At 29.6% G+C, this 25,339-nt stretch overlaps 1 protein-coding gene across 8 annotated transcripts in view; it reads left to right on the top strand.

Moving 5' to 3' along the window:
- The window catches only part of LOC134712366 (forkhead box protein N3-like), a 34,372-nt gene extending 17,355 nt beyond the window's left edge, over nt 1–17,017 (top strand). For 2 of the 8 annotated variants that reach the window (XM_063573845.1, XM_063573846.1), the window contains exons 4-10: nt 8,080–8,704; nt 11,646–11,794; nt 12,932–12,987; nt 13,371–13,433; nt 15,572–15,631; nt 15,813–15,888; nt 16,468–17,017. In XM_063573845.1, the coding sequence (XP_063429915.1) occupies nt 8,080–8,704; nt 11,646–11,794; nt 12,932–12,987; nt 13,371–13,433; nt 15,572–15,631; nt 15,813–15,888; nt 16,468–16,891 (1,453 nt within the window). In that variant the 3' untranslated portion in view covers nt 16,892–17,017. Of the gene's footprint in view, nt 1–3,324; nt 3,527–3,990; nt 4,182–6,906; nt 6,954–7,338; nt 7,585–7,606; nt 7,627–8,079; nt 8,705–11,645; nt 11,795–12,931; nt 12,988–13,370; nt 13,434–15,571; nt 15,632–15,812; nt 15,889–16,467 lie in introns of those variants that run through there. The other 6 variants (XM_063573848.1, XM_063573847.1, XM_063573843.1 and 3 more) reach the window with 6 other exon arrangements.
- Nucleotides 17,018–25,339: the final 8,322 nt, after the last annotated feature.

Below are 25,339 nucleotides of genomic sequence, written 5' to 3'. Positions count from 1 at the left end.
AAATATCTAATTTCACAATATTGTGAAATAGCAATTTTTTTATATTAATTAGATTTATCTTTCTTTGTCCAGAATAGTAAGCAAGAAATATCTTATTGCAAGATTTTTTTTTAATTGGAGTTATCTTTCTTTGTCCAGAATCAACTAAAATCTTTGTTATATACAATATACACCTTAATTTTTACATCTTAATATTTTATGATGTATTTAAATGAGTAGTTATTGTTGCAAACTCCATTAGAATATTTTAATTGAGATTAGTTTTGGAATAAGGGAAAGGGGGATGTGATTAAAAAATTGGGTTCAATTTTTCTCATTTGAAATTTCATAAATAAAAAGAAAATTTCTTCAAACATTTTTTTGAGAGGATTAATATTCAACAGCATAGTGAATTGCTCTAAGTGAAAAAAAAAATATTTTAAGTTCATTAGAACACATTCATTCTGTGTCAGAAACCTATGCTGTGTCAACTATTTAATCACAATCCAAATTTAGAGTTGAATCCAGCTTGAATGTTGTGTCCATACTTGCCCCAACCGTTCAGGGTTCAACCTCTGCGGTCGTATAAAGCTACGCCCTGCGGAGCATCTGGTTAAGTTTTGCCCATATCTTCATATATAAACAAACTTGACAAGCATTATATAATGGAAGGTCCTCTACAGACAAGATTCATCAACAAAAATAATGCCACTGTCTGCTTCTTCCGAGTTGATGAAGTTAAAAAAGCAAGACTGAAGCATGCTGATTCAAGCAGGAGTGTCAATGAAATATTAGTTTGTAATTAAGTCAGTTTATGGTGAACCTCTAGTGGATGGGGAATGATTTCTGGAACTAATTATGATTAGAATTTAGTATGTGGTTTTATAAGCATTGGCATTTCTCATTTTCAAAGATTTTTTGGCACTGCATCTTAAGTCTTGGTTCATTGACTTTGATTGATTTGCATAGTTTATATATTTAAATATTGCCATTTTTCAACATTTGCATAAGACCCTAAATATATATCTGTGTCATCAAGTTTATCTAATATACCTGAATCAAAAGTTGATGAATGCAAAAACTTCTGAATGATAATTTGGTGGTGGCAGCATAAACTATTCCCATAAAGCTTCAAGTTTCAGAATAAAGAAGACTTTGGATCATTTTTATGCGCTTGTCTTTTAGACGGGACCTATTATGGTATACCGTTGTCTGTCCGTCTGTCTTCCACACCTCGGAAAATAACTCAAAAACTCATTAATCCATTTCCATGAAACTTGAGTGAATTGTTCATATCTATTGATGTAAGCTCTCTTTCGTTTTTTTTTAATTTCAGATTTAAAGTTTTGAATTTTTGGGGCTTTATTCATTAAAAAGGGGGGATTTTTAACACTTCGGACAATAACTCAAAAAGGCTTTCACCAATGTCCACGAAACTTTGGTGAATTGTTTATATCTATTTATGTAAGCTCCCTTTCAATTTTTGTAAGTTTCAGATTTTATATTTCCGTGTAATGAATTTTTATGCTTAAAAAAGGGGGGAATTTCAAATTTTGGGACAATAACTAACACTTTCACAAAATTTTATGCAACTTTGATAAATTGTTTATATCTTTTGACATAAGCTCCCCTTCCATTTTTATAAATTTTAGATTTTACGTTTTCTTAAGTAATGAATTTTTATACTTAAAAAAGGGAGATTTTATGCAACTTTGGTGAAACTTTGGTGAATATATTAATGTAACATCCCTTTTGATTTTTATAAATATCAGATTTTACATCAACTATACCAATTTCGTCAGATTTTACATTTTATGCTGTGTCTTATTAAAAAAAAAAATCGAAAACAGCCGGACATTGCTCATATAAATTCATTTAAAGCATAAAAGACAAGTGAAAAGAGCAACGGGCGTATCATGCGCTAAAGCGCAGCCCTTTATTATTAATGTATGCCTTTTGTAACAAATTGTTCACCTGTCTCATTTCCAGTCTATGACCTTTTTTATATGGTTCAGCAGCTGCTTTTAAAAAATGGTTTTTCATGAAATGATTGTTAGTAATATATTTCTGTCTGTCATGAATCATCTGACCTTGACCTTAGTTTATTAGTCTATTGTTTCCTGATTTAGTCTTTTTCTTGAATACTGAAAGCAGTAGGTCAGCTATATAAATGTATTTATAGAATCATTGTTTTTGAAACATGTCTGTCTGGCTATGGTGGATATACATGGATCATGATTTTGATAAGTTTTGTGATACTTGTAGTAAAACCATTTCAAAGACTTTTTTTAAAACATGAAGTCAATTAGAATCAGAATAGCAGGCAAGACATTTTAGTGTGTACACTCTTGTTAAGAAATTAAAATAGAATGTTTATATCAGCTATGTTTTGGATTAATCAAAAGTAAAGTACTGATCAACTAAGCTCATATGTTGTGAACGTTTTAAATATTTGTCAGATTACATATTTGATCCAAATATCAAAATTCACTGAACATGTGGAAATTGATAGTGCATATCAAGTTCAAGGTTTTGTTTGAAGTAGTTGAAATCATTAAATTGTGGTCACATTAAATTTATACTTAAAAAAAACATGTTCTCTTTAACATGTATATGCCAAACTAGAATGTTACCCAGATTTTGCAGTTTATTGAATATGAAATGTTTTAAGGCAAGCAAGACATAGGGACACATATTCTACTTTAAATAACTGTTTTCTTAAAAAGTATATTGGACAAACAGAAATACTAATCATAAAGATGATCAGCAAGTTAAGATAAAGGACTAAACATAATCAAAATCTATACTGGGTTACTGGGTTATCATTTCTTCATAGGAGCTACTGTTGGTTTTTGCATTTTATGCAATTATCTTGAAAAGTTGTATAAGTGAAACAAATAAAATGTGATCTCTGACTATTAAAGTTCAAGATGATCTATTCAGGCTTCTTTGAGCCTCTAGTAAAACTAAAACAATCAAAAATATTTACTAGGATAAGGTCATTGCCATTGGCTTGAAAATCTAAATAGGATGTTCTTATATTTGTTTACATTTCTGAGTAATTGTTAAATGTTGCCTGTCCTATTAATAGAACAATTAATTACAAACAAGATTTTCAAAAGGAGTAACAAAAATATTTTTCTTTAATATTTCTTAGAAAGTTGAGGAAAAAATATTGAATCAATAAAAACATAATTCCCTAAACATGTAACACAATCTATAAATGTTTTTATTATGTAAATAAGGAAAAGAAAAAAAATAGTGTACATGTCATAATTGTATATTATCAGTGACATAGATAAATAGATTAAGTATATATATGTGTGTGTATTGTCATCTCCAGGTCATTATCTTATGTGTATTCTGGTCACAATCAACAAGTGGTCCTGTTATAATCATTGATTGCAGCCAGTTGTAGGTGTAGCTCTGAAACATACATCTACATCCAAGGACATGTGGAATTTTCTACAGCTGTTGTCTAATCAATACTCTCATTTAAATGTCCCTGAAATGCCTCAGTGATTCTGGTTAAGATATATTTGTGAATGTAAGTTTAAACTTTTCTCTTATTTCTTTAAAAAATCTGTCTTGATTTTTGTTTAAATGCCATTTTTGTGAAAATAGTGATTTTAAGAATTTTGTAGTGATTTTTACCGACAGTAAAATTAATCCTTTATATAAACTTCCTGTGGTGTTTATTACATCCCCCTAATGTAAATGAAGTATTTGTGACTATAATGATATGATGATTATAAATGTTTAGATATGTTGTATAATTGCTTGTATCTATCTTAAATCTAGATAACAGGGCCAATGGGCAAATATCAAATGTTCTTCCTATAGATTTTGACATGTCCAATTGTAATTTGTGCATAGCTGGCAGGGATGTAATTAAAGCCCTCCATGTCACTATTTTAAATAACAAGTACATGTTGCCAAGGAAACTGTGTGTGGTATCCATGGATATGATGCACAGCTGTGTGAACTATCACATGGTAGCCGGGATGATCTGGTCAGCTAACCAATGAAATCCTCTCTCTATCTCCCAGCATTCTTTTTAGTGATGAGTTGGTAGAGACGCCATCTTACCCCTTAGCATCTATGTAAACTTTCTTTTAGTTGTGAGATTTTGTGTCTGGAATATGAAACAGAAAGTTAATGCATTGACAATCAGATTGGAGTAATCTTTATAAAGTTATAAGGTAGGAGTATGAAATAGGATAGGTTATCTGTACAATCTGTCAACTAAAGTGAAATATGTCACATGAAAAGTTTTACAAGTAAAAATGTCCTATATCTTCATTTATTACCTCAAATTGTCTCATTGTTATTTCTACTGAAGCATAAACTCAATTGTGTATATTACTATTATATTCCCTCATGTGAAATATTTAAATATGTCTTACAAAATATGATACAATTTGTAGTAAGAAGGAAAGCATGGTTTTCAGATCAAGAGACATTTAAATGCCCCAGAGTGGATTTAAATGCCATCAAGTCATTGATTAGCTATTAAATCACAGTTTGATCACTGTATTTTAATGGAGGCGGTATTTTTGAATGAATTTAAGGCTGTTACACAAGTTTCTTTAGTCTATTTTTTGGTAAGATCTTATTATTTACACAATGGGGTCAACTTCCTGTTTTGTGTATAAACATACGTGTAGTGGTTTACTATGACAAACTTCTACATTCAAACAGGGGCATGTCCATTTTGTTTTATTTTCTGTGAGGAAGAGTAGAAGATGTTTTTGATAGTCTTCTAAATATAGAAAGACAAATAAATGATCAGAAGAAAAAAGGGGGAGGGGAGGGGGTAAACAGTGTCCATCTTAACCTGGTATGATAATGTCTTTTAATGATGTGTAATATTAGTACATAATAATACATAACAACAATTCATGCATGAGAATTTGTCCATCTTTATATCTTGGTACACATGTAAGTTGGTCACTATTAAATGTTTGGAGCAGACGGTATTGGATAATTTACAAAAATGAATAAAAGGGGATAAGGAATGAAGTGTGTACTTGAATTGAGAGGGTGACCAAAGCATGTTTAAAATTCTGTTTAAATTTGGGATTTTTAAAGTTGGTAATTTATTTATTTATTTATATTTTTATTTATTTTTTTGTTGTTTTTTTTGGGGGGGGGGGGGGGGTTCTGCATGTATTATGTCAAATCTTACACATAAAGTCTTTTGTAAAAAACAAGATAAGGTCTAAAAATGTAATTGACAATACTATATATATTTTTCTACTGTATAATTTTGTTAACCTGTGTAAATGATAAGATGGATTTCAGAGAGTATTACATTAAATGCATTTAAAATGAAAGTATCATTATATTACTTATAAAAATTGCCTTACACCTGATTCCATATTCTGCCAGTTCTCTGGCACAATCTTTAATTTGGCTAGACAAAAAAAAATCTTGATATCTTCACCTTGACAAGACTTGATCATGCGATGAAATATAAATGTCTATGCACTAGTGGGTGACCTTCAAAGTTTAATTTTATACTTATATAACTGCTGCTTTTGCATATATTTATTAACTCTGGTATAGCATTAGAGATATAACTGTCCATCAACATACCTTAACCTGAGACCTTAACCAAAAGAAAAGTCAACATGACCTACTGAACCTATATACTATGTTCTGGAATTACTTTATTCTTCTTCAATATTCTGCTTCATTTTATTTAATGCTTCTTGTAAAGTTACTAAAAAACAAGAAATTTCAATTTCAGTCAAATCTGAAGATTGAAATGGGTTATATGTTATAAAAGAAAGCCTTGTACAAAATTGATTGATTTTCTAAAGTCCAGTCTTTTATATAAGAAGAATTGGGCAACATTATATCAATTTTGTCAATTTTTTTGGTAGGTAATCTGAAATGATACATTAGAGAGCAATAGAGATCATAAAAAAATAATTACTAAATGCATAATTGTTAATAATAAAAATAAGAATATGGTGATAAGTTACATTTAAATTTGAACTATTGGTTTTGATAGTCCTTTCTGAAGATGTTGACCATTATAATTTTGTTTCTGTTTTAATACTTCTGGAATAAGAGAAAGAAAATGAAATCCTCCTTTATTCTATTTTGGGTTAGTATTATTGCTATATTTGTATTTACCCAGAATCCTTAGCTTTTCAATTGATTCTGTTAAAGACAGTTCCAGAACTAATCAATAATTAAGGCCATATTGGAAATCTAATGAATATTAGCAAAGATTGTATTTGACTGTAACTTAAGAATTCAGGAAATCTAAAATTCAGTCAAATTTGCATTATGTGTGTCAGTGTCATGACTGTGTATTTGATATATAACAGTTGTATAATGAATTTTAAGATGTGACTGTGTTTGATCATATATTCTATCTGTTAATTGTCAAACTCACCTGTACTCCTTGAGAGAATTCATTTTCTCTTTGATCTGTCAATATCCATGAAAAAAATGTAAATTTCATTTGGAAAACATGTTTCTGATTTTCCACAACAATTTTTCTCCCATTTTTCCTGATTCTTTAGCATTTTTGGTCAGGGGACTTGATAGATGAGATTGTCTCACCTGTAATTCCACCTGTCTGTTTACCTGTTCAGGTAGAATTGATGTTGCTTTATGGATGCTGAACCAATAGATTTTCAGCTTACATATCCATCAAGCATTCTATTGATTGGTATAAATTAATATCATGATTAATAATTCTTTTTATTTTTTTTATTAGTAATTGATCCAATTTTGTAACTCATTTGATTTACATAATCTCACAACATGGAATTTTTGTAAGAAAAATAAAAATGTGAAATTTGATATTTTTGTGTGTTAAATCTGACTGCATGGCTTCCATTTGTTACCATAGTAACTCATAAAACAACTTTATTGATCTCACTAGCTTAGGAATGGAGATAAAGTTTATGGAATTTATATGTAATGACAATTTCTGCATCTGTCAGAATGAAAAGGTAACTTTTGTATATTTCTTTGTTCCTGACTAAAGAATGATGGAAAAAAGAACCTTTGAAGGGATATGAAAGACTAACAAATTAAGGAACATTTTACTTAAGACTTCTATAAAAAGCTTTTCAGTCTTTTAAGTGTCAAAGACAAAGAAAAGATTAAAAATATATGGTGTAAAAATACCACCACAAAACAATTGTAGAAACTGAAAACTTAGACTAACAGCTGTTATACTGTAAATTGTGTGACTTTTTGTTAAAGTTGTACTAACTGCAATTTAAAAAAAATAAATCCTATGTTTTCACAAGTAAAACCGTTGACAGTGATAATTCTTATACATTTGCAGTTTTACAAACATTTCTTTGTTAGGAGTTAATAATTAAATGAAGTTTGGAATATTTAATTAACCTGGAGATTTTATGTAATTAACCTGTACAAAGACATCAAAGGATTAACCTAAGGTTAATAATAGCTATGGCCTCTTGGTGTGAGGCTTGTCTATTAGTGGTCTTGAGTAGTTAAAAATTGTCATTACTTAAGATAGTGTGATATAAGATAGAAGTACTTTAGATAGTTAGTTAGCACATTGTGATTTAACGTGGAAGTACAGATGGTTATTTTATCTTCACAAACAAGGTAAAAATATACTTGAATACCTGTATTTTGGAAATTATTATGGTGATTTTGTTTTTTATTTCCTTAATTTATTTACAAGGAAATGTTTGAATTGTTATTTTTGGAGACAATACTGATTTAGAAAAAAAAATCTTTGCTTTGCCTTCATTTTTTTTTTTTTTTTTATCTTTGAAAATAAATTTCTGTGCAGTAACTCACAAATTTTACACTTGCAAGTTAAGTGTATTTAAATTTGGATGTATACTATATTTATTTGATTAATGTATAGTGCTAGTATCAATTGAGAAAGAATGTAAAAAAAAGTTACTCTTGGGAAGATGGATACTTTTGTAGCATAGAAACAAAAAAGGTAGAATGTTACAAGAGGGATCACATGTGTACATAACTTGGGTAAAGTGGTCTGACATTAATTGTGTATGAAAAAATATGTATTGTACTATGAGATAATGCAGGTTTTTTGGTCAAATACAATATCGTTTTGTTTATCTTTTGCAGCTTGCAGTTGATGCATTTGGTTGCCATGGCACCAACTCGTAATTCCGATGAAAGTGATGCCTCAATGAGAGAACGTCTTGTAAACAGTCTTAGTCAGAGTTTCCCAGGAAGTGCACTGTCGAAGGCTTTAAGTTGTATGTCAGCTGAGGACTCTGAATGTGATGACGACATGAAGGACCCATTAAGTAGTAGCTGCTTTGCTGAATTAAGACTGGATAAAGTTGACATAGAAGATGATGATGAGTTAACAAGTTTATCTTGGCTACAAGATAATGACTTATTGAAGAATATTAAACCTAGTGATGTTGATGATGATGACGACTCACAAAAGGAGAACGACAACAATCATAGAGACGGCAACCATTTCAACCCAAGTCATCCACCACATGTTCCGTACAATCCACAGAAACATATACATAGTAAACCGCCATACTCTTTCAGTTGTTTAATTTTCATGGCTGTTGAAGATTCCCCACACAAGAAGTTACCAGTTAAAGATATTTACTCATGGATCTTAAACCATTTCCCGTACTTTCAGAATGCACCAACTGGTTGGAAGAATTCTGTCAGACACAATCTTTCCCTCAATAAGTGCTTCAAGAAAGTTGACAAAGATCGTGGCCAGGTTAGTAATTTTTTATTGAAATTCTACAGTTTAGGTTTAAAAGTGTTCTTCATTTTGAAATTTTTTAAGGTTCCATTAAGAATCTAAAGACCGTCAGTTCTTGCCATTTCTCACAATATATATAGAATTGGAGATATGTTATTTCTGTCAACTTTAATTTCAAATGTATGATTGTTTAGAATTTAAAGGAAATAATAATGTACATTTCAAAGAAATGTACTGACATTTTAAAGAAATGTACTGACGTTTCAAAGAAATGTACTGTAAAGTAATGAGAATCTGAAACTTGAAAAAAGTTCATTTCAATAAATGATTTCTTATGCAGTCAAATTAAAAATTTTCATAAGCAACAAATGTTTAACATTTTGTTCTGACATATTAGTGTTGGGAAGATTTTCTAAGATTGGTAACATCCAGGAAACAATATTTAATACAATAAAACTATTTATATTTGCACTTTTTTTATTTTTTTTCCCCCGTCATATTTGTACATATACTTGTATTGTTAAAATTGCATTGAACTATTAACTTTAAATCTTTATACATGTATTTTCATTTCAAGGAAATCCTAAAGAAAATTTGAACAATCAGTATTTAAATACATTTTAAAATGAGTATTTTGTTGTCTTTTGAAGGATATGATGAGGTATATAGCTTCTGATTACACAATTACATCTTCTCTATCACCCACAATCAATAATTGATAGGAAATGTTAACATCATCATTTTCCCTGTTATAACAATGATTTGAGTAGTTAAACTAACATTCTCCTGTGTGTGATTGTAACAGGAAGGGTTGGTCTTTTGCTACTTTAAATCTTCACACTTTTATGTGTTTCTTCATTCAGATAAATAAAAGAACAAATAAACCAACAATAAAATGAACATAATTACAACCTCAAATGAAACTTTAAAATAGAAAGCAATGACTTAATTTGCTATTTATCTACAATCAGACATTTTATTTTCGTATTTGAATTATTTTAAAATGATACTTATTATCTATGATTTGGCATTTATAAATTCACTACTGACAGATGCAGCATGTCTAGTTATCAAGTCATGTGACCAAACTATCAAGTTGTCATGGTTTCTTTACACACAGTAAATTGGCTTTGGCAAACAGCTTTGGTTCATCTGTAAAACTGTACACTATGATACCGATTCAGTGATTAACAAACAAAGGAAATATTTTATCAACTAATAATAATAGAACATATATTACATATATATATACCAGTGAGTCTGGTTGTATCTGAACCCACAATATCTATAGATTGTCTAATTAGATAAGTGGCACTTCACTGAAAAGTTTTAAACTGCTGATGTTCGTTCTAAACTCTTTCTTGTGTAGAAATTCCTATAGGGAACATATATATATTAATTGATCATGTTGATTTCACATCATTGTAGTTTTTATACAAACTTTCTTAGAGTTCAGCCAATAGCCATCTTCCGATTCTTTTATCACCCCCCCTAACCTTTCTGAGCAGAAATGAAACTTCATAAACCCAGTGATAATAAAATTGTTCATCCATATTGATTTTTTAAAACACTTTCCTCTGTCATTGTTTGTAACTTTGTTTATATCTTATTTGTGCACTTGACTAATAATATTGCAAATTTTTTTTTTATAGTTATACTGTTGAGTCATATAAGGCAAAATTAAAAAAAAAACCATGTTTTTTTAATAGTTGCAAACGTGTCTGTTTTAGTTGGGAATTAAGAACAAAAGAAAACCTGCTATAACTTGATTATTAGGGAACCAGCAGGTGTAGAAGTTAAGGGTCCATCTCAAGCAGGTGTTATCACGAGAGTACACACTTATCTCCTTGTAGGCTTCTCATCATCTTATCTCAAACAATGTGTCGAAAATAATGCAACTATCAATTATCTTTGGTAAAATATTTAATATTTATTAATCTGGTGATAAGGTAAATTTAGTACAAATTGTTGTATGACTTGTAGATAACAGGAGAGCTATCACTTTAGTTCAGAGTAGAGTCCATCTCTTGATTGTTAGTTATCTTTATTGGTAAAATATATTATGGTACAATGGTCAAGTGGCTATTCAATGGTCAAGATACACTATTGAAATACCACAAGATTGGAAAAGGAAAAAACTGCCCTGATCTTGTCGATACATGCACATACACATGTAAAAAATGTATCATGTGTGGTCATTATCTTTAGGGTAGCATGTAGTTATTTTCAAATGCCAGATTCATTAGTGTTGACAAATTCAGGCATGTTGGCGAAAGCAGAATGGACAGTTCAGTCTATTATATCTTAAATTGGTCTCGCTCTCAATAATAAAGGATAAGATATAAGTGTTGTAACTATTAGTAAAGGGTAATTTTACGATAATGATCATGCAACTATGGCTTAATATAACACCTGTAAGGGATATCCTTAGCTTCCTTCTGCTTCTGATTGTATTCCATTAAACGATTATAAAAAGATAATTCCATTATAAATAGTTAGACCGACCATTCCTATCGAAATCAGGGATGACACTAATTAGACTTGTTCCTGAAGAAATTGCCTCCTATATTCATTTGTATTTTGTATCCCAGTGATAGTTTAGTTATGTTTCCATAGATACCATTTCTGGTTATAGGATTTCAATTTCACAACTTGCTAGAATAGAGTTAAGTAGCAACAACAGTCATGCTATAAGAGATCACTGTTGTAGTGTGGAAACTCTCCCTTAAGAGCTTTCGCATCTAATGTCTAAGCTTAGAAAACAATGTTGGTTTTTTTAGTGTTTTTTTTTAATTCTTGATTTTTGAGGGGGTCAGAATACTTTTGTAAAATTGAAATGTCCCATACAACTTTTTCAATCCTCATGATTTCTAGATAGTGAAATCATTACGTCTTAAATGTGAAAATTTTTGAGGAAACTGAATGTATTTTCTTATGATTAATTTTGCTATTGTAGAGTATTGGTAAGGGATCACTATGGTGTATAGATCCCGACTACAGACCGAACCTACTCCAAGCTCTCAGGAAGACCCCATATCATCCATATCATCAACTACAAATGTTGGCTAATCCACAACCCACACAGCAATACCATTATGTTCCAAAGTATGTATAGACCCATTTAATATAACAAATGACGGGATGTTGTTACAAATGTGATTGCTGGGGATGAAATATGATTATGTATTAAACTTGCTGCGATTAAAGATATCATTCTTTAAACATGATATTTAAAAAAAACATTTACCAGACTCAAGCACAAGGCACAATGATATATATATCTACCAAAAATATACATGGATATTTGATAGAATTACATTTTCACTTTTTAAAGACAATTGCTGCTGATATCAAATAATAAATAACAAAATCCAATTTTTCAAAGCAGAACATAGGAACATTGATGTTAAAAAGTTAAGTTATAGACATTATATAATGTCTATTTTTTTAGTTCATTGACTTGTCACATTTCATTGAATAAACATGATAAAGGCAGATGATACTTGTATTATATATGTTTCATAAAATGATGGATAATTATAGACATGTCTTACATGCTTAGGGCCTTTCTTACCTGTGGAAAAATACATGTTATACCTGTGGTGATCAGGGGAAAATTTGTTGTGTAGTTTAGAATATAGTTATAACAAGATCGTATTTGGTGACTTTTTTTTATTACTAAAAAAAAGGTTAATACATGTAGATCCAGGCCCGTCAAACATTGTCTAAGGATTTTCCACATTAATTGACTTTTAAAAGAATATTTAGAATAAAAATGTTGTTATGAGAGTGTTTTATAGGAGAGTTTATTTATTACCATTTTATCTTCCAATAAATTGTTCTTTTTGTACCAATATTTATGATGAGTATAATAATGAAGGTAAAGTGGCTTTTACTACAGTTATAATTCATCTATATATAGAATTTACTTTCACAACCTCTTTATATAGTTCTATGGCAATCTGTGAACACTCTCATTGGTGTAGTAGGACAATGGAGGAGGATTTGAAACTTTTATAAGAAATATTCATAAAATGCATCAAACCAGACGAATCAAAAGACAAACAAAATTTAAAACACGTAGTTATCATTTAGTTTGAATTAAAAATATTTTTACTAATTTTGTTTCATCTAATGCTGGTTAAGTGAAAAAATGGCAGCAAATAAGATTGAAATTGATTTTTTTTAAATGCACATTATATGTTTTTAAACATTTTAAAACAAAATCTTATTTTTTTTCAGTGGCATGAGGCCTATGCCATTAACACCAAGATTCGGACCAAATACCATCTCTCCTCGTAAGTATTACATTTCCTATATATCACTTTAGATGTGGCTTCACTAACTTTGCTGTGTATTTTTCACTAGATCATACTTTTATACTGCTATATAACTTTTCACATTTTAATATGTAGTTTTATAGTTTTCTTTTTACATGAGTGTAGAACATATAATTCGCACAGGATGTGCCAATCCATCTTAAACCAGAGAACAGAAATATACAAAAACCAACCCCTAATTTTGGATTTTATTTAAATTGAAAAGCTGATAAATTTACATATAGCATGTTCAACCCATGTCAGTTGTTATGCATGGAGTGAAATAAATTTGGAAATTGAAGTTGGAAAAAAATGTAGATTTAAACAGAAGTATAAGGATTTTCCGTTTTCTTTCTTTGCAGATCTGTTTCCATTTTTAAGTAAAAGATTGGCACAATCAAATAGTAGTGATAACAATGATATTGGTAAGTGTATATTCCCAACCACCATGTGTGAAATGAGACAAAGGTTATTAGTTACACCACCAAAGGAGAATCAGGTCACATGATATCAATACAAATGTTTATATTCCAGTATTGACAATGTCCATAATACTTGACAGATTATTGAGATGGTGTTGGCATTAATCTGATGGGCACACTTCCTTAACACATATCATACAATAACAAACGATTCTCTGTTGGTGTCAATTTTGTATGTTAAAATCAGAAGTGCAAAAAGTGTAAAATAGTTAATTGGCCCCTAACTGATAACAATAAATAAATCCTTTTTGAGTGTTGACATATACCTAATAAATACATGTGGATTAATATCACCCTAAAAATTCATGTTGATTAATATCCCCTAAAAAATACATGTGGATTAATATATACACAGGAAGTATCAAGATAAAGATAGTAGGGATTAGTACATTTGACCATAGATTAATGTCTTTATTATAAAAACACTAATATCATCATGTTGATGTGTTTTAGAGTTGAAATAATATAGCCTAGAATATATTCCTCAAGTGCATTGAAAAGAACTAGTCATTTAAAAATAAATGTCTAATACTTCTTCTTTGGAAAAGACAAAAACAGCTAAAATTGTAAATAATACATTGTGATGCTATTTCTATGTGTTTGTTTTTATTAAATCATATCATCAGTTTAATAATTCCCTTTGACTTTAAATGACCTTGTCCTGTTAGAATGATAAATTATTTATTGGTTACAAATAAAAGTTGGAATGATTGAAAGATTCAATATGATATTGAGATTAATATTTCAGGCAAGTTGGAAAAAGTGCATAAAAACCATTATTAGAAATGACAAACAGGAGCATGAAGCAATACATGTTTGCTCCAAGAAAATCCATGCTTTAAATATTGGGCTTCCATTTCCAGCCATAATATTCTTGTTAAATTTTTAATTCAAATTAAGATAATTGATCTTGTGACTTAGTGGTGATATCATCGTATTCCTTCTCTTAGTTCAAACAATAGTTTACACACTAGGGAGCATTTGTTTGTAACATCTGTGTACATGTTTCTATGGTTACATTACATGGTAACAGATGTCAGCAAGTTTATGATACTTGATGTTAGGTCTCGTTTGTTCTGATGATATTAAATGTCGATCAGTCTGACAAAGCAGATCATTTTGTTTCTGTTTTGTAAGACAAAAAGTTCAATTTTTATAGGAAAGCACACAAAGCCGTATTACAACACAAAATCTGAACTTGACATTTGAAGCATTGATTTAAGCAGATGATTTCTTATGATTTGAATTGCATAAAGATTAGTAAGGCATTGATTGTTTAGAAGAACTTATTTCTTCAAACATGATGTATAATTTGGTATATTTGAAATAATCAAAAAATCAGATCATAATTTTGTTCTGATATTAAATGAAATAACCCCTTTTAATTTGTGAAATCAATTATTACTATAAAAAAAACAAGTTGACATTTTTCGTGTTTATTTTTTTTAAAAGCGTTAAAACAGTATGATATTAATTTGCTCTATCTGTGGCAAAGAACAACCTTTCCAGAATCAAAATAGAATCAAATGAAATGATATAGTTTTACCAGGTACACCAACATACAGTGATTGTTTATTAAAACAATTCTTTAATGTGTCAAAATAAGTTTAATTCTGGTATTATCATGTTATTAGAACAATAATAACTCCAATGAATAAATTTCATCATAATTTAACTGAGAGAATCAAAAAATAAAACATGAGACCAGATGCATCCTCTTGTAATGAATGTAGGAAACTAAATATTAGACCAAACCCATCTATCTCTCTTGATAATGAGTGAAGTACATTGTATTAAAAAAATATTGATTTTGAAAGAGAGTTTTATTTTGTTCGAAATTTAAAAATTTAATTATTCAGTAGTTTTACAAAAATCCCCTTTGTTTAAAATTACTATTTGAAATTGAAAGATGTTTGACAAGTGCAAACTGTTTTATTTATGATAAAACTACCAATTTGATTTAAAAATATTTTAGAATGGACCACAATACAATGTTTTAGCTGTTAATATATTTAATAAGTTATGATTTCATGACAATTTGTTTATATGTGTAATTAATCCTATATATTTTTTGATTACAGACAGAGACATACAAGATGTTGCTCATACATTGGTTTCTCTTAAAGGATTGGGCAATCGAGGTAAGATTATAAGTTGGAGTTGTTTCCCTTTAATGAGAATTTGTTTTTAAAAAAGTGTTTTGTAATTCATTAGAATTTTGTACATAAGTTAACAGTAGCAGTTATCTAAGATTTCTCAGCAAACAACAATTTTTTTCAATTTTGATATAAAATTAAGTCCCTTAAATATTTGTATTTTCAGGTTCACCAGCAAGGTCATCTGATGGTGAAGATTATGCTTCAAATAGTTACAGAATGAGATTGAAAAGAAAGCAAATGTAAGTTGTTGTCTACTAGAAGGGGTTACAATTCTGGTCTGTCTGTCTGTCTTCATTTTGGCTATGTGTAACTTTTCCTTGAAATTTTCACACAGGCACAATGTCTTTGCAAGCTGATAATAAAGAAATTAATTCTGTTGGTTCTGTATTACAAGATCACATCCTTGATTTGAACTAGTAAATAAGATAGGATACTAAACTAAATGAGGGGAGCCATATATGGAGCAGGATCTTCCTACCCTTCCAGGGCACCTGATATCATCCAAATTATTAATTTCCTGTGTTTAATGTACTGTTGTATGTTTTTTGTTCCTGTTGTTTATTTTGCAAGGGCGTTCTTAGTTTGTTTTCAACCCGTTATTTTGAATATCCTATTTCATTTCATTCAAAGAGGCTGTTTCAATGAAAGTTTAGCTTATTTTCTATTTGTTTCATGCCATTATTTTTTCGTTTAAATTTTTCATAAGTTGAATGGATTTATTTTTTTCCCTCGCTGCAATCTGTAAGAGATCAAATGTGTCCATGTTCAAGAATAATAGTGTATGAACTTTTTAAAATGTTGTATATATTTACTTACAGGCAACTCAAGACGGACTTTGTTAAGCGACGACACACAGAGCCGATTGTAGTTACAGAAGTACCAAGTGACGATCATACATACAGTTTAACAAACTTCGGTAACATTGGTTCACCAGCTTCGTCTATTGATGAAGAATATGACTTTGGAGAAGAAGATGATAATTTCAGTGAGGAGTGTAGCGACATGTCTGACTGGGATAGTGATATGGACGAGGTGGACGGAGATATTCCAAATAAACATACAAAAGTTACCCCTCATAAAAACATTCACAATAGTAGTATGGCAAAAATGACTTCTAGGAAACGAAAAGAAATGGAGGAGGAAGAACAGAAAAAAATCGTAGAAGGTGCTGATGCATTATTGAACTTGGCTGGTATTATGACAAACTCTAGTTCACTCAAATCTAACAGATCGCATTCATGATTGTAACTTAATAGCCATGACAACAGATATAGTGCAGGGAAAACATAATGCCATAGAGGGAGAAATGATGTCTTCCTTTTTGCTGCTTTGTATATAGAATACTTCCATTTATCATGTTTATTTTTCTTTATTTCTGTCATTATGAAATTTGTTTGTTATTGTATATCTATAAACACTATGTTTTTTTGGTTTTTTTTTTTTAAATAACTTAAGGTATAGTTGACCAATCCTATTTAAATTTTAACAAATATTACTTGGCACACAAAGTCTGGTTATGATTTTTTAAAGTCACTTCATCTGTTTGTGAAAAAGCTACTAAATTTTTGTTCAGCTTTTATTATTTTTTTTATCAGATTGCTTCAGCAATTTTGGTTTTTGTTTGTTTGAGGGTTTTATAATGATAAAAAAAAATCCTATCTGGTCTATATGAACAGATTTTGAGAATGCCAAAATTGGCCAAAATGTCTTTTAAATTGGGACTAATTTTTGGATAAATTTCCTGTTCATATTACTACCAGCATTTTAAAAAGATTATATTTGTGCAACTATGCCTAAGAGAGAGGTAAAACATGGCTTACATTGTTTAATGAACACTGTCAAAAAATATTAAAAGTCTAGGTACAACAGATAAATTTGATTATATGTATTCTCTTCTTCTATTGTGATTTTTCTTTTCTTCTTTAAGCTGATATTATATAACACTTACTTATCTTTTTCGTTTTTGTTTTACTTCTCTGAAATCATTATTTGTTCAAATTCAACATTGATTGTGCAGATAGATATCAAAATTTTGAGGTTGAAAACCTCTTGCCTGTCTTCCTGAGGACAATTTTTTAGTGAGTTGAATGTAGAGATATCCTATCTTAACAGCACTTTGACTCTTTAGATGTTTGCACATAGATTATTCTCTTTTTTTTCATTTGAGTCTTCAGATATTATGTTGTTTTAGTTAGCATTGAGGATTTTAATTAATTGTGCCAACTAAGTGAAGGCCAAGGTGCTGTTGTTTTAAACCTTTAGGTGCTAAGCAATTTAATGTATGTCCTTTTTACTTAAAAATGACTGCAGTAAATTTTGACTGAGCTTTAAGAAATTAAGAAAGGCAATTTTTCATGAGAGCCTTTATTTTAATGAAGTTTAATTTTCTTCATTTATGATGTATCACTTTAAAAATGAATTATTGAAAGTCACAGAATTTTGTTTAAATTGGTTATATAAATGTGCAATTTTGAATTGTATCCGTATGTGTTCAAGTTTATATATTTCAAGTCAGGGCCATTTATGGTTTAGTTGTGCGCAATTATGTGGGGAATAGCTCACTATTTCTATTAAAGTACCTCTAGCAGAAAGTTAAAGAAAACTTAAATTTGCTAGCTTTTTGATTTTAAATGATTGATGTAACAGTTTTATGATTATTTCAAATACATGTAGCTTACATTTGTATTTCAACATAAACAATCTTGAGGTTATCTTAAGATGCCAAGTTTTAAATTTTATGAATGTTGCTTCTTGTCATCATTATTATTTTTTTTTTAATTTTACAAATGCCATGAATGTTACAAATTTGCCAGTTCAATGCCAATACATTCCTTATAACAAAGTTTTAACCCTAGCAAATCTTCAATCAGATAATCATCATGACATGAGCAAAGATGCTCTCTTGCAATGATTCTACACAAAATATTAAGATATAGCATTGAAAGATACCTCAGCTCAGATTAACATCCCTTTTTTGTTTGAAATGAGGACATAATATTTTTAAAATTTGGTAGACATCGATCAAGTTTAAAATTTCAGAAAATACAGGTTAATACCAAACACTAGACATTCTACAGTTCTATGTTTGATAAATTAAATCATATTCTCACATTACATCATTTATTGATAAATATTGAAGACGATTACAAAAAGTTATTAGAATAATTATATACTATTGAATAATGCTGTGTTCATAAACTGTTTTAATTGTCCGTGTGACAGTTGGCACCCAGTGCTAAAGCTTGGGTATTGTTTGTTATATAAGTTGTTGATTTTTGTTGTTAAACATTTTTTGAACCTGTTGTACATTTTAAGACGTGTATATAAATATCATTGAATACTCAGTTAATATTTAGTGCTTAGATATAATGTATAGGCATTATTCACTTATAAATTTCATTAATGCATTTATACAAACTCAACATCAATTTCTTATGTAGATGGGATGAATTCAAAGGATAACATACCAATCCAGAATGTTTGGCATTATATACCCGGCTTGCCTCTTTATCGGCAATAAAAAGACAGGGTTTGTCTCTTTTAAAAACTTCTCTGTTGTTCAAATTTGGGATAAAATAATGTCTTTTTATTTGAAAGCCATTTTTTTTTAAAAGCTAAAGGTTAGTGTGTAGGCAAGTCTGCATTTGTGTTAACTTTTATGGTATTTTATAAATTCAAAAGAACCCTAAAGTCCAAACAAAAGCATTGAAGATCTCACTTCAATTATAAAATAACAATCTTCAGGAAAAATTAACATACTGATTCAATTGTTGGTATTTTAATTTTAATGCTGGATATGAAGTCTAGTTAAAAGCCAAATAATGTTGAAATTTTAAAAACTTAAAACTGAATGAACTGAGATGATTGCAAATTACAATTATGTTTTAAACTTAAATGAATTAGGTAAACAATATATTTACAAGTTGTTATTTAATATATATCTTCAAATGTTATAAAAATAATTTACCATCTGTTACTAGACTTATGTAATTTATAAACATGGATGTTCACTTCTAACATGTATTTTTTCTACATTTTTTTTTATAAAATAGATATGTATATGCCAAATGTCTTCGTTAACTATGATTGGTTTTTTTATGTAAATGGGTAGTGGTGATGTTATTTTTTTTTAAGGTGATTTTTTTATATAATTTGTCGGGAAAATAACTGCAGCAAATAATTTTAGACGAAAAATGTTTTCTTATATTGTAAACATTTTCAATTAATTCACTAGTAAAGTTTGCACAATAATTTATGACATATTGCAAAGATTGACAAATATGATCCTAAACAAAAAAGCTCAGATAAAGATGTTCTGGAATATTTAAAGACAAATTAATTTACACAACAATTTGGTGGAGGAAATTTTCTTAAGAACAAATCATGATTGAGAAATTTATAACTACTTTCTTTAAAAACTTTGCTGTGCAATAAAACATTGTCAGTTTCTTTTCAAATCCTTATTTTTATATACTGAAATAAATTTCTAACTTTCAAAAGTTTAATCATGTTAAAACTTTTAGAATTATTCAATGATTTTTTATTTCCCTTCAAGATACTGACAGATTCCTGTAACAGTAGAAATGAAGCTTTAATCATGAAATAGTATCATTGTTTTCATCAGTTTCTGCTTGTTAGGTGTAGAATTTCTTTTCCATGAATTTCATTGTTTTATTTGTTTATTAAACCCAGGTATTCCAACATTTATTTTATTTAAAACATTTAAAAGCATCATAATTTTATTGGTTCAAGAAATTGTGTTCAGAACTACCTAGTCAATGTTATTTTTTAATTGTTTCACAATCTCAATATGTCATTTCAATTTTTAACATGCAGTTTGTTGAGTTTGTTAAGCTTTGTTTTGTTTTTGAAAAGCCATTTAAAATTTTAAATATTAAGAAATTTGACATTAATTGTTAACAATGTAAATCAAAGAATTTTTTAATCATGATATTGTATTTTACACAAATTGGAAATAGGAATCAGGTGCAACATTTTTTTTTAACAAAATGTGTGTGAAAAAAGAAAAAAATGTTTTTTAATGCATTTGAGCATTAAATATAACTACAACAATATATAAATGCAAAGTTATGTCTGCCAAAATTTAAGACAATCTTAAATAAAATTATACACATTAAAGAAAGAATAAAAGAAAAGTGAATTTGCAGCATTGTAAATTGTTGATATATTATGAATATTGGGAAAAAAAATCAAGTTTAAGAAACATTTGTAGAGAAGAACAGTTGACCAAAGGGTCAATTGTTTTTGTATAGTGCTCTGTTACTTTTGTCTTACATGCTTCATTTCAGTTTATCATTTAAGAATGGGAAAAAATCAGGGATTTCTATGCAATGTCATTATTTGAATCAAAATGTCATTTTCAATAATTTGTGCAATATACTTTGAAGATAGAATCCCATTGTTATATAAATAAGTTGAACAGGTGTACAAAGGAACATCAATAAATAAAAATATAAAATAATACTTTGTTTTGTTATCTTAATTTGATTGTCAATCCGGTTTAAAGAATGACCTCCCTTTGTTTGGATCTTCATCATCAGAGAGTTCCCACTTTCCCTGTTGTGATCTACATTAGAGAATTTTCTACATCACATTACTATTCACCATTCAAGAATTCCTTACTCCATGTGCTCTTCATTATAAGTACCCTACTATCAAAGTCAAAAGGGATTTTAGGTTTACACTCAGTTCCGGAAATCTGTTGTCCACTCTTTTTTCGTCATGCTTGAAGATATTTATTTGATAATAAGTCCATATCTGTCTGTCTGGCTAATTAGTTGTCCACACTTTTTAGCTCACCTGGCCCGAAGGGCCAAGTGAGCTTATGCCATCACTTGGCGTCCGTCGTCTTAAACTATTTCTAGAATCTTCTCCTCTGAAACTACTAGACCAAATACTTCCAAACTTTTATCTGAATGTTCCTTAGGGTATCTAGTTTATAAATTGTATCCGAAGTTTTGATCTATCAATAAACATGGTCGCCATTGCTAAAAATAGAACATAGGGGTCAAATGCAGTTTTTGGCTTATATCTCAAAAACTAAAGCATTTAGAGCAAATCTGACATGGGGTAAAAATGTTCAATAGGTCAACATCTATCAGCCCTGAAATTTTTAGATAAATCAAACAATCCGTTGTTGGGTTGCTGCCACTTAATTGGTAATTTTAAGGAAATTTTGCAGTTTTTATACGACCGCAAATTTTGAAAAATTTTCGTCGTATATTGCTATCACGTTGGCGTCGTCGTCCGAATACTTTTAGTTTTCGCACTCTAACTTTAGTAAAAGTGAATAGAAATCTATGAAATTTTAACACAAGGTTTATGACCATAAAAGGAAGGCTGGTATTGATTTTGGGAGTTTTGGTCCCAACATTTTAGGAATTAGGGGCCAAAAAGGGCCAAAATAAGCATTTTCTTGGTTTTCGCACTATAACTTTAGTTTAAGTTAATAGAAATCTATGAAATTTTGACACAAGGTTTATGACCACAAAAGAAAGGTTGGGATTGATTTTGGGAGTTTTGGTTTCAACAGTTTAGGAATTAGGGGCCAAAAAAGGGCCCAAATAAGCATTATTCTTGGTTTTTGCACAATAACTTTAGTTTAAGTAAATAGAAATCTATGAAATTTAAACACAAGGTTTATGACTATAAAAGGAAGGTTGGTATTGATTTTTGGAGTTTTGGTCCCAACAGTTAAGGAAAAAGGGGCCCAAAGGGTCCAAAATTAAACTTTGTTTGATTTCATCAAAATTGAATAATTGGGGTTCTTTAATATGCCGAATCTAACTGTATATGTAGATTCTTAATTTTTGGTCCCGTTTTCAAATTGGTCTATATTAAGGTCCAAAGGGTCCAAAATTAATCTTAGTTTGATATTAACAAACATTGAAACCTTGGGGTTCTTTGATATGCTGAATCTAAAAATGTACTTAGATTTTTGATTATTGGCCCAGTTTTCAAGTTGGCCCAAATCGAGGTCCAAAATTAAACATTGTTTGATTTCATCAAAAATTGAATAATTGGGGTTCTTTGATATGCCAAATCTAACTGTGTATGTAGATTCTTAATTTTTGGTCCAGTTTTAAAATTGGTCTAAATAAAAGTGCAAAGGGTCCAAAATTAAACTAAGTTTGATTTTAACAAAAATTAAATTCTTGGCCCTCTTTGATATGCTGAATCTAAACATGTACTTAAATTTTTGATTATGGGCCCAGTTTTCAAGTTGGTCCAAATCAGGATCTAAAATTATTATATTAAGTATTGTGCAATAGCAAGTCTTTTCAATTGCACAGTATTGTGCAATGGCAAGAAATATCTAATTTCACAATTTTGTGAAATAGCAATTTTTTTTTTTAATTAAGAGTTATCTTTCTTTGTCCAAAATAGTAAGCAAGAAATATCTGCAAGAATTTTTTTTAACTGGAGTTATCTTTCTTTGTCCAGAATCAACTTAAATCTTTGTTATATACAATATACAATGTATATTCACTTTTTACTACCAACTGATAAATTTAAATAATCTTTACCATTCAGTGATAACAAGCAGTTTTTTTACATCTTAATATTTTATGATGTATTTAAATGAGTAGTTATTGTTGCAAACTCCATTAGAATATTTTAATTGAAATTAGTTTTGGAATAAGGAAAAGGGGGATGTGAATAAAAAATTGGGTTCAATTTTTCTCATTTGAAATTTCATAAATAAAAAGAAAATTTCTTCAAACATTTTTTTGAGAGGATTAATATTCAACAGCATAGTGAATTGCTCTAAGAGAAAACAAAAATTTTAAGTTCATTTGAATACATTCATTCTGTGTCAGAAACCTATGCTGTGTCAACTATTTAATCACAATCCAAATTTAGAGCGGAATCCAGCTTGAATGTTGTGTCCATACTTGCCCCAACCGTTCAGGGTTCAACCTCTGCGGTCGTATAAAGCTACGCCCTGCGGAGCATCTGGTTGGTCATTATCTTGAATATTATTATAGATAAAGATAAACTGTAACAGCAAAAATGATCAGCAAAGTAAGATCTACAAATAAGTTAATATGACCAAAATTGTCAATTGACCCCTTAAGGGGTTATTGTCCTTTAATGACAATTTTTTCACAATTTGGTCATCATATTTGCTAACTTTAAAAAATCTTCTCCTCTAAATAGTTACCAAAAGTACCAGGATTATAATTTTATACGCCAGACGCGCGTTTCGTCTACATAAGACTCATCAGTGACGCTCAGATCAAAAGAGTTTAAAAGCCAAATAAATACAAAGTTGAAGAGCATTGAAGATCCAAAATTCCAAAAAGTTGTGCCAAATAGGGCTAAGGTATTCACTCCTGGGGTAAGAAAATCCTTAGTTTTTCGAAAAATACAAAGTTTTGTAATTAGATAATTTATAAAAATGACCATATAATTGATATTCATGTCAACACCGAAGTGCTGACTACTGGGCTGGTGATACCCTCGGGACTCTAAAACTACTCAACCAAATTCAACCATACTTGAACTAAATGATTAGTAGGGTGTATAAAATAAAGTTTGTGTTTTATTTTCTATTTCGTCAAAAAACATGGCCGTCATGGCTAAAAATAGAACACAGTGTAAAATGTAGTTTTTATACGACCACAAAATTTGAATTTTTTTTCGTTGTATATTGCTATCACGTTGGCGTCGTCGTCCGAATACTTTTAGTTTTCGCACTCTAACTTTAGTAAAAGTAAATAGAAATCTATGAAATTTTAACACAAGGTTTATGACCACAAAAGGAAGGTTGGGATTGATTTTGGGAGTTTTGATCCCATTATTTTAGGAATTAGGGTCCAAAAAGGGCCCACATAAGCATTTTCTTGGTTTTTTGCACAGTAACTTTAGTTTAAGTAAATAGAAATCTATGAAATTTTGACACAAGGTTTATGAACACAAAAGGAAGGTTGGGATTGATTTTGGGAGTTTTGGTTCTAACAGTTCAGGAATTGGGGGCCAAAAAAGGGCCAAAATAAGCATTATTCTTGGGTTTTGCACAATAACTTTAGTTTAAGTAAATAGAAATCTATGAAATTTAAACACAAGGTTTATGACCACAAAAGGAAGGTTGGTATTGATTTGGGGAGTTGAGATCCCAACAGTTTAGGAATTTGGGACCAAAAAGGGGCCCAAATAAACATTTTTCTTGGTCTTCACATTATAACTTTAGTATAAGTGAATAGAAATCTATGAAATTTAAACACAAGGTTTATGAACACAAAAGGAAGGTTGGGATTGATTTTGGGAGTTTTAATTCTAACAGTTAAGGAATTGGGGGCCAAAAAAGGGCCAAAATAAGCATTATTCTTGGTTTTTGCACAATAACTTTAGTTTAAGTAAATAGAAATCTATGAAATTTAAACACAAGGTTTATGACCACAAAAGGAAGGTTGGTATTGATTTGGGGAGTTGAGATCCCAACAGTTTAGGAATTTGGGGCCAAAAAGGGGACCAAATAAACATTTTTCTTGGTCTTCACATTATAACTTTAGTATAAGTGAATAGAAATCTATGAAATTTAAACACAAGGTTTATGACCATAAAAAGAAGGTTGGTATTGATTTTGGGAGTTTTGGTCCCAACAGTTTAGGAATTTGGGGCCCAAAGGGTCCAAAATTAAACTTTGTTTGATTTCATCAAAAAATG

The sequence above is a fragment of the Mytilus trossulus genome, chromosome 3, assembly GCF_036588685.1.
Source record: "Mytilus trossulus isolate FHL-02 chromosome 3, PNRI_Mtr1.1.1.hap1, whole genome shotgun sequence".
NCBI lineage: Eukaryota > Metazoa > Mollusca > Bivalvia > Mytilida > Mytilidae > Mytilus > Mytilus trossulus.
Note: the sequence above shows the minus strand (reverse complement) of the source record. Positions and strands in the feature narration are given on the sequence as shown.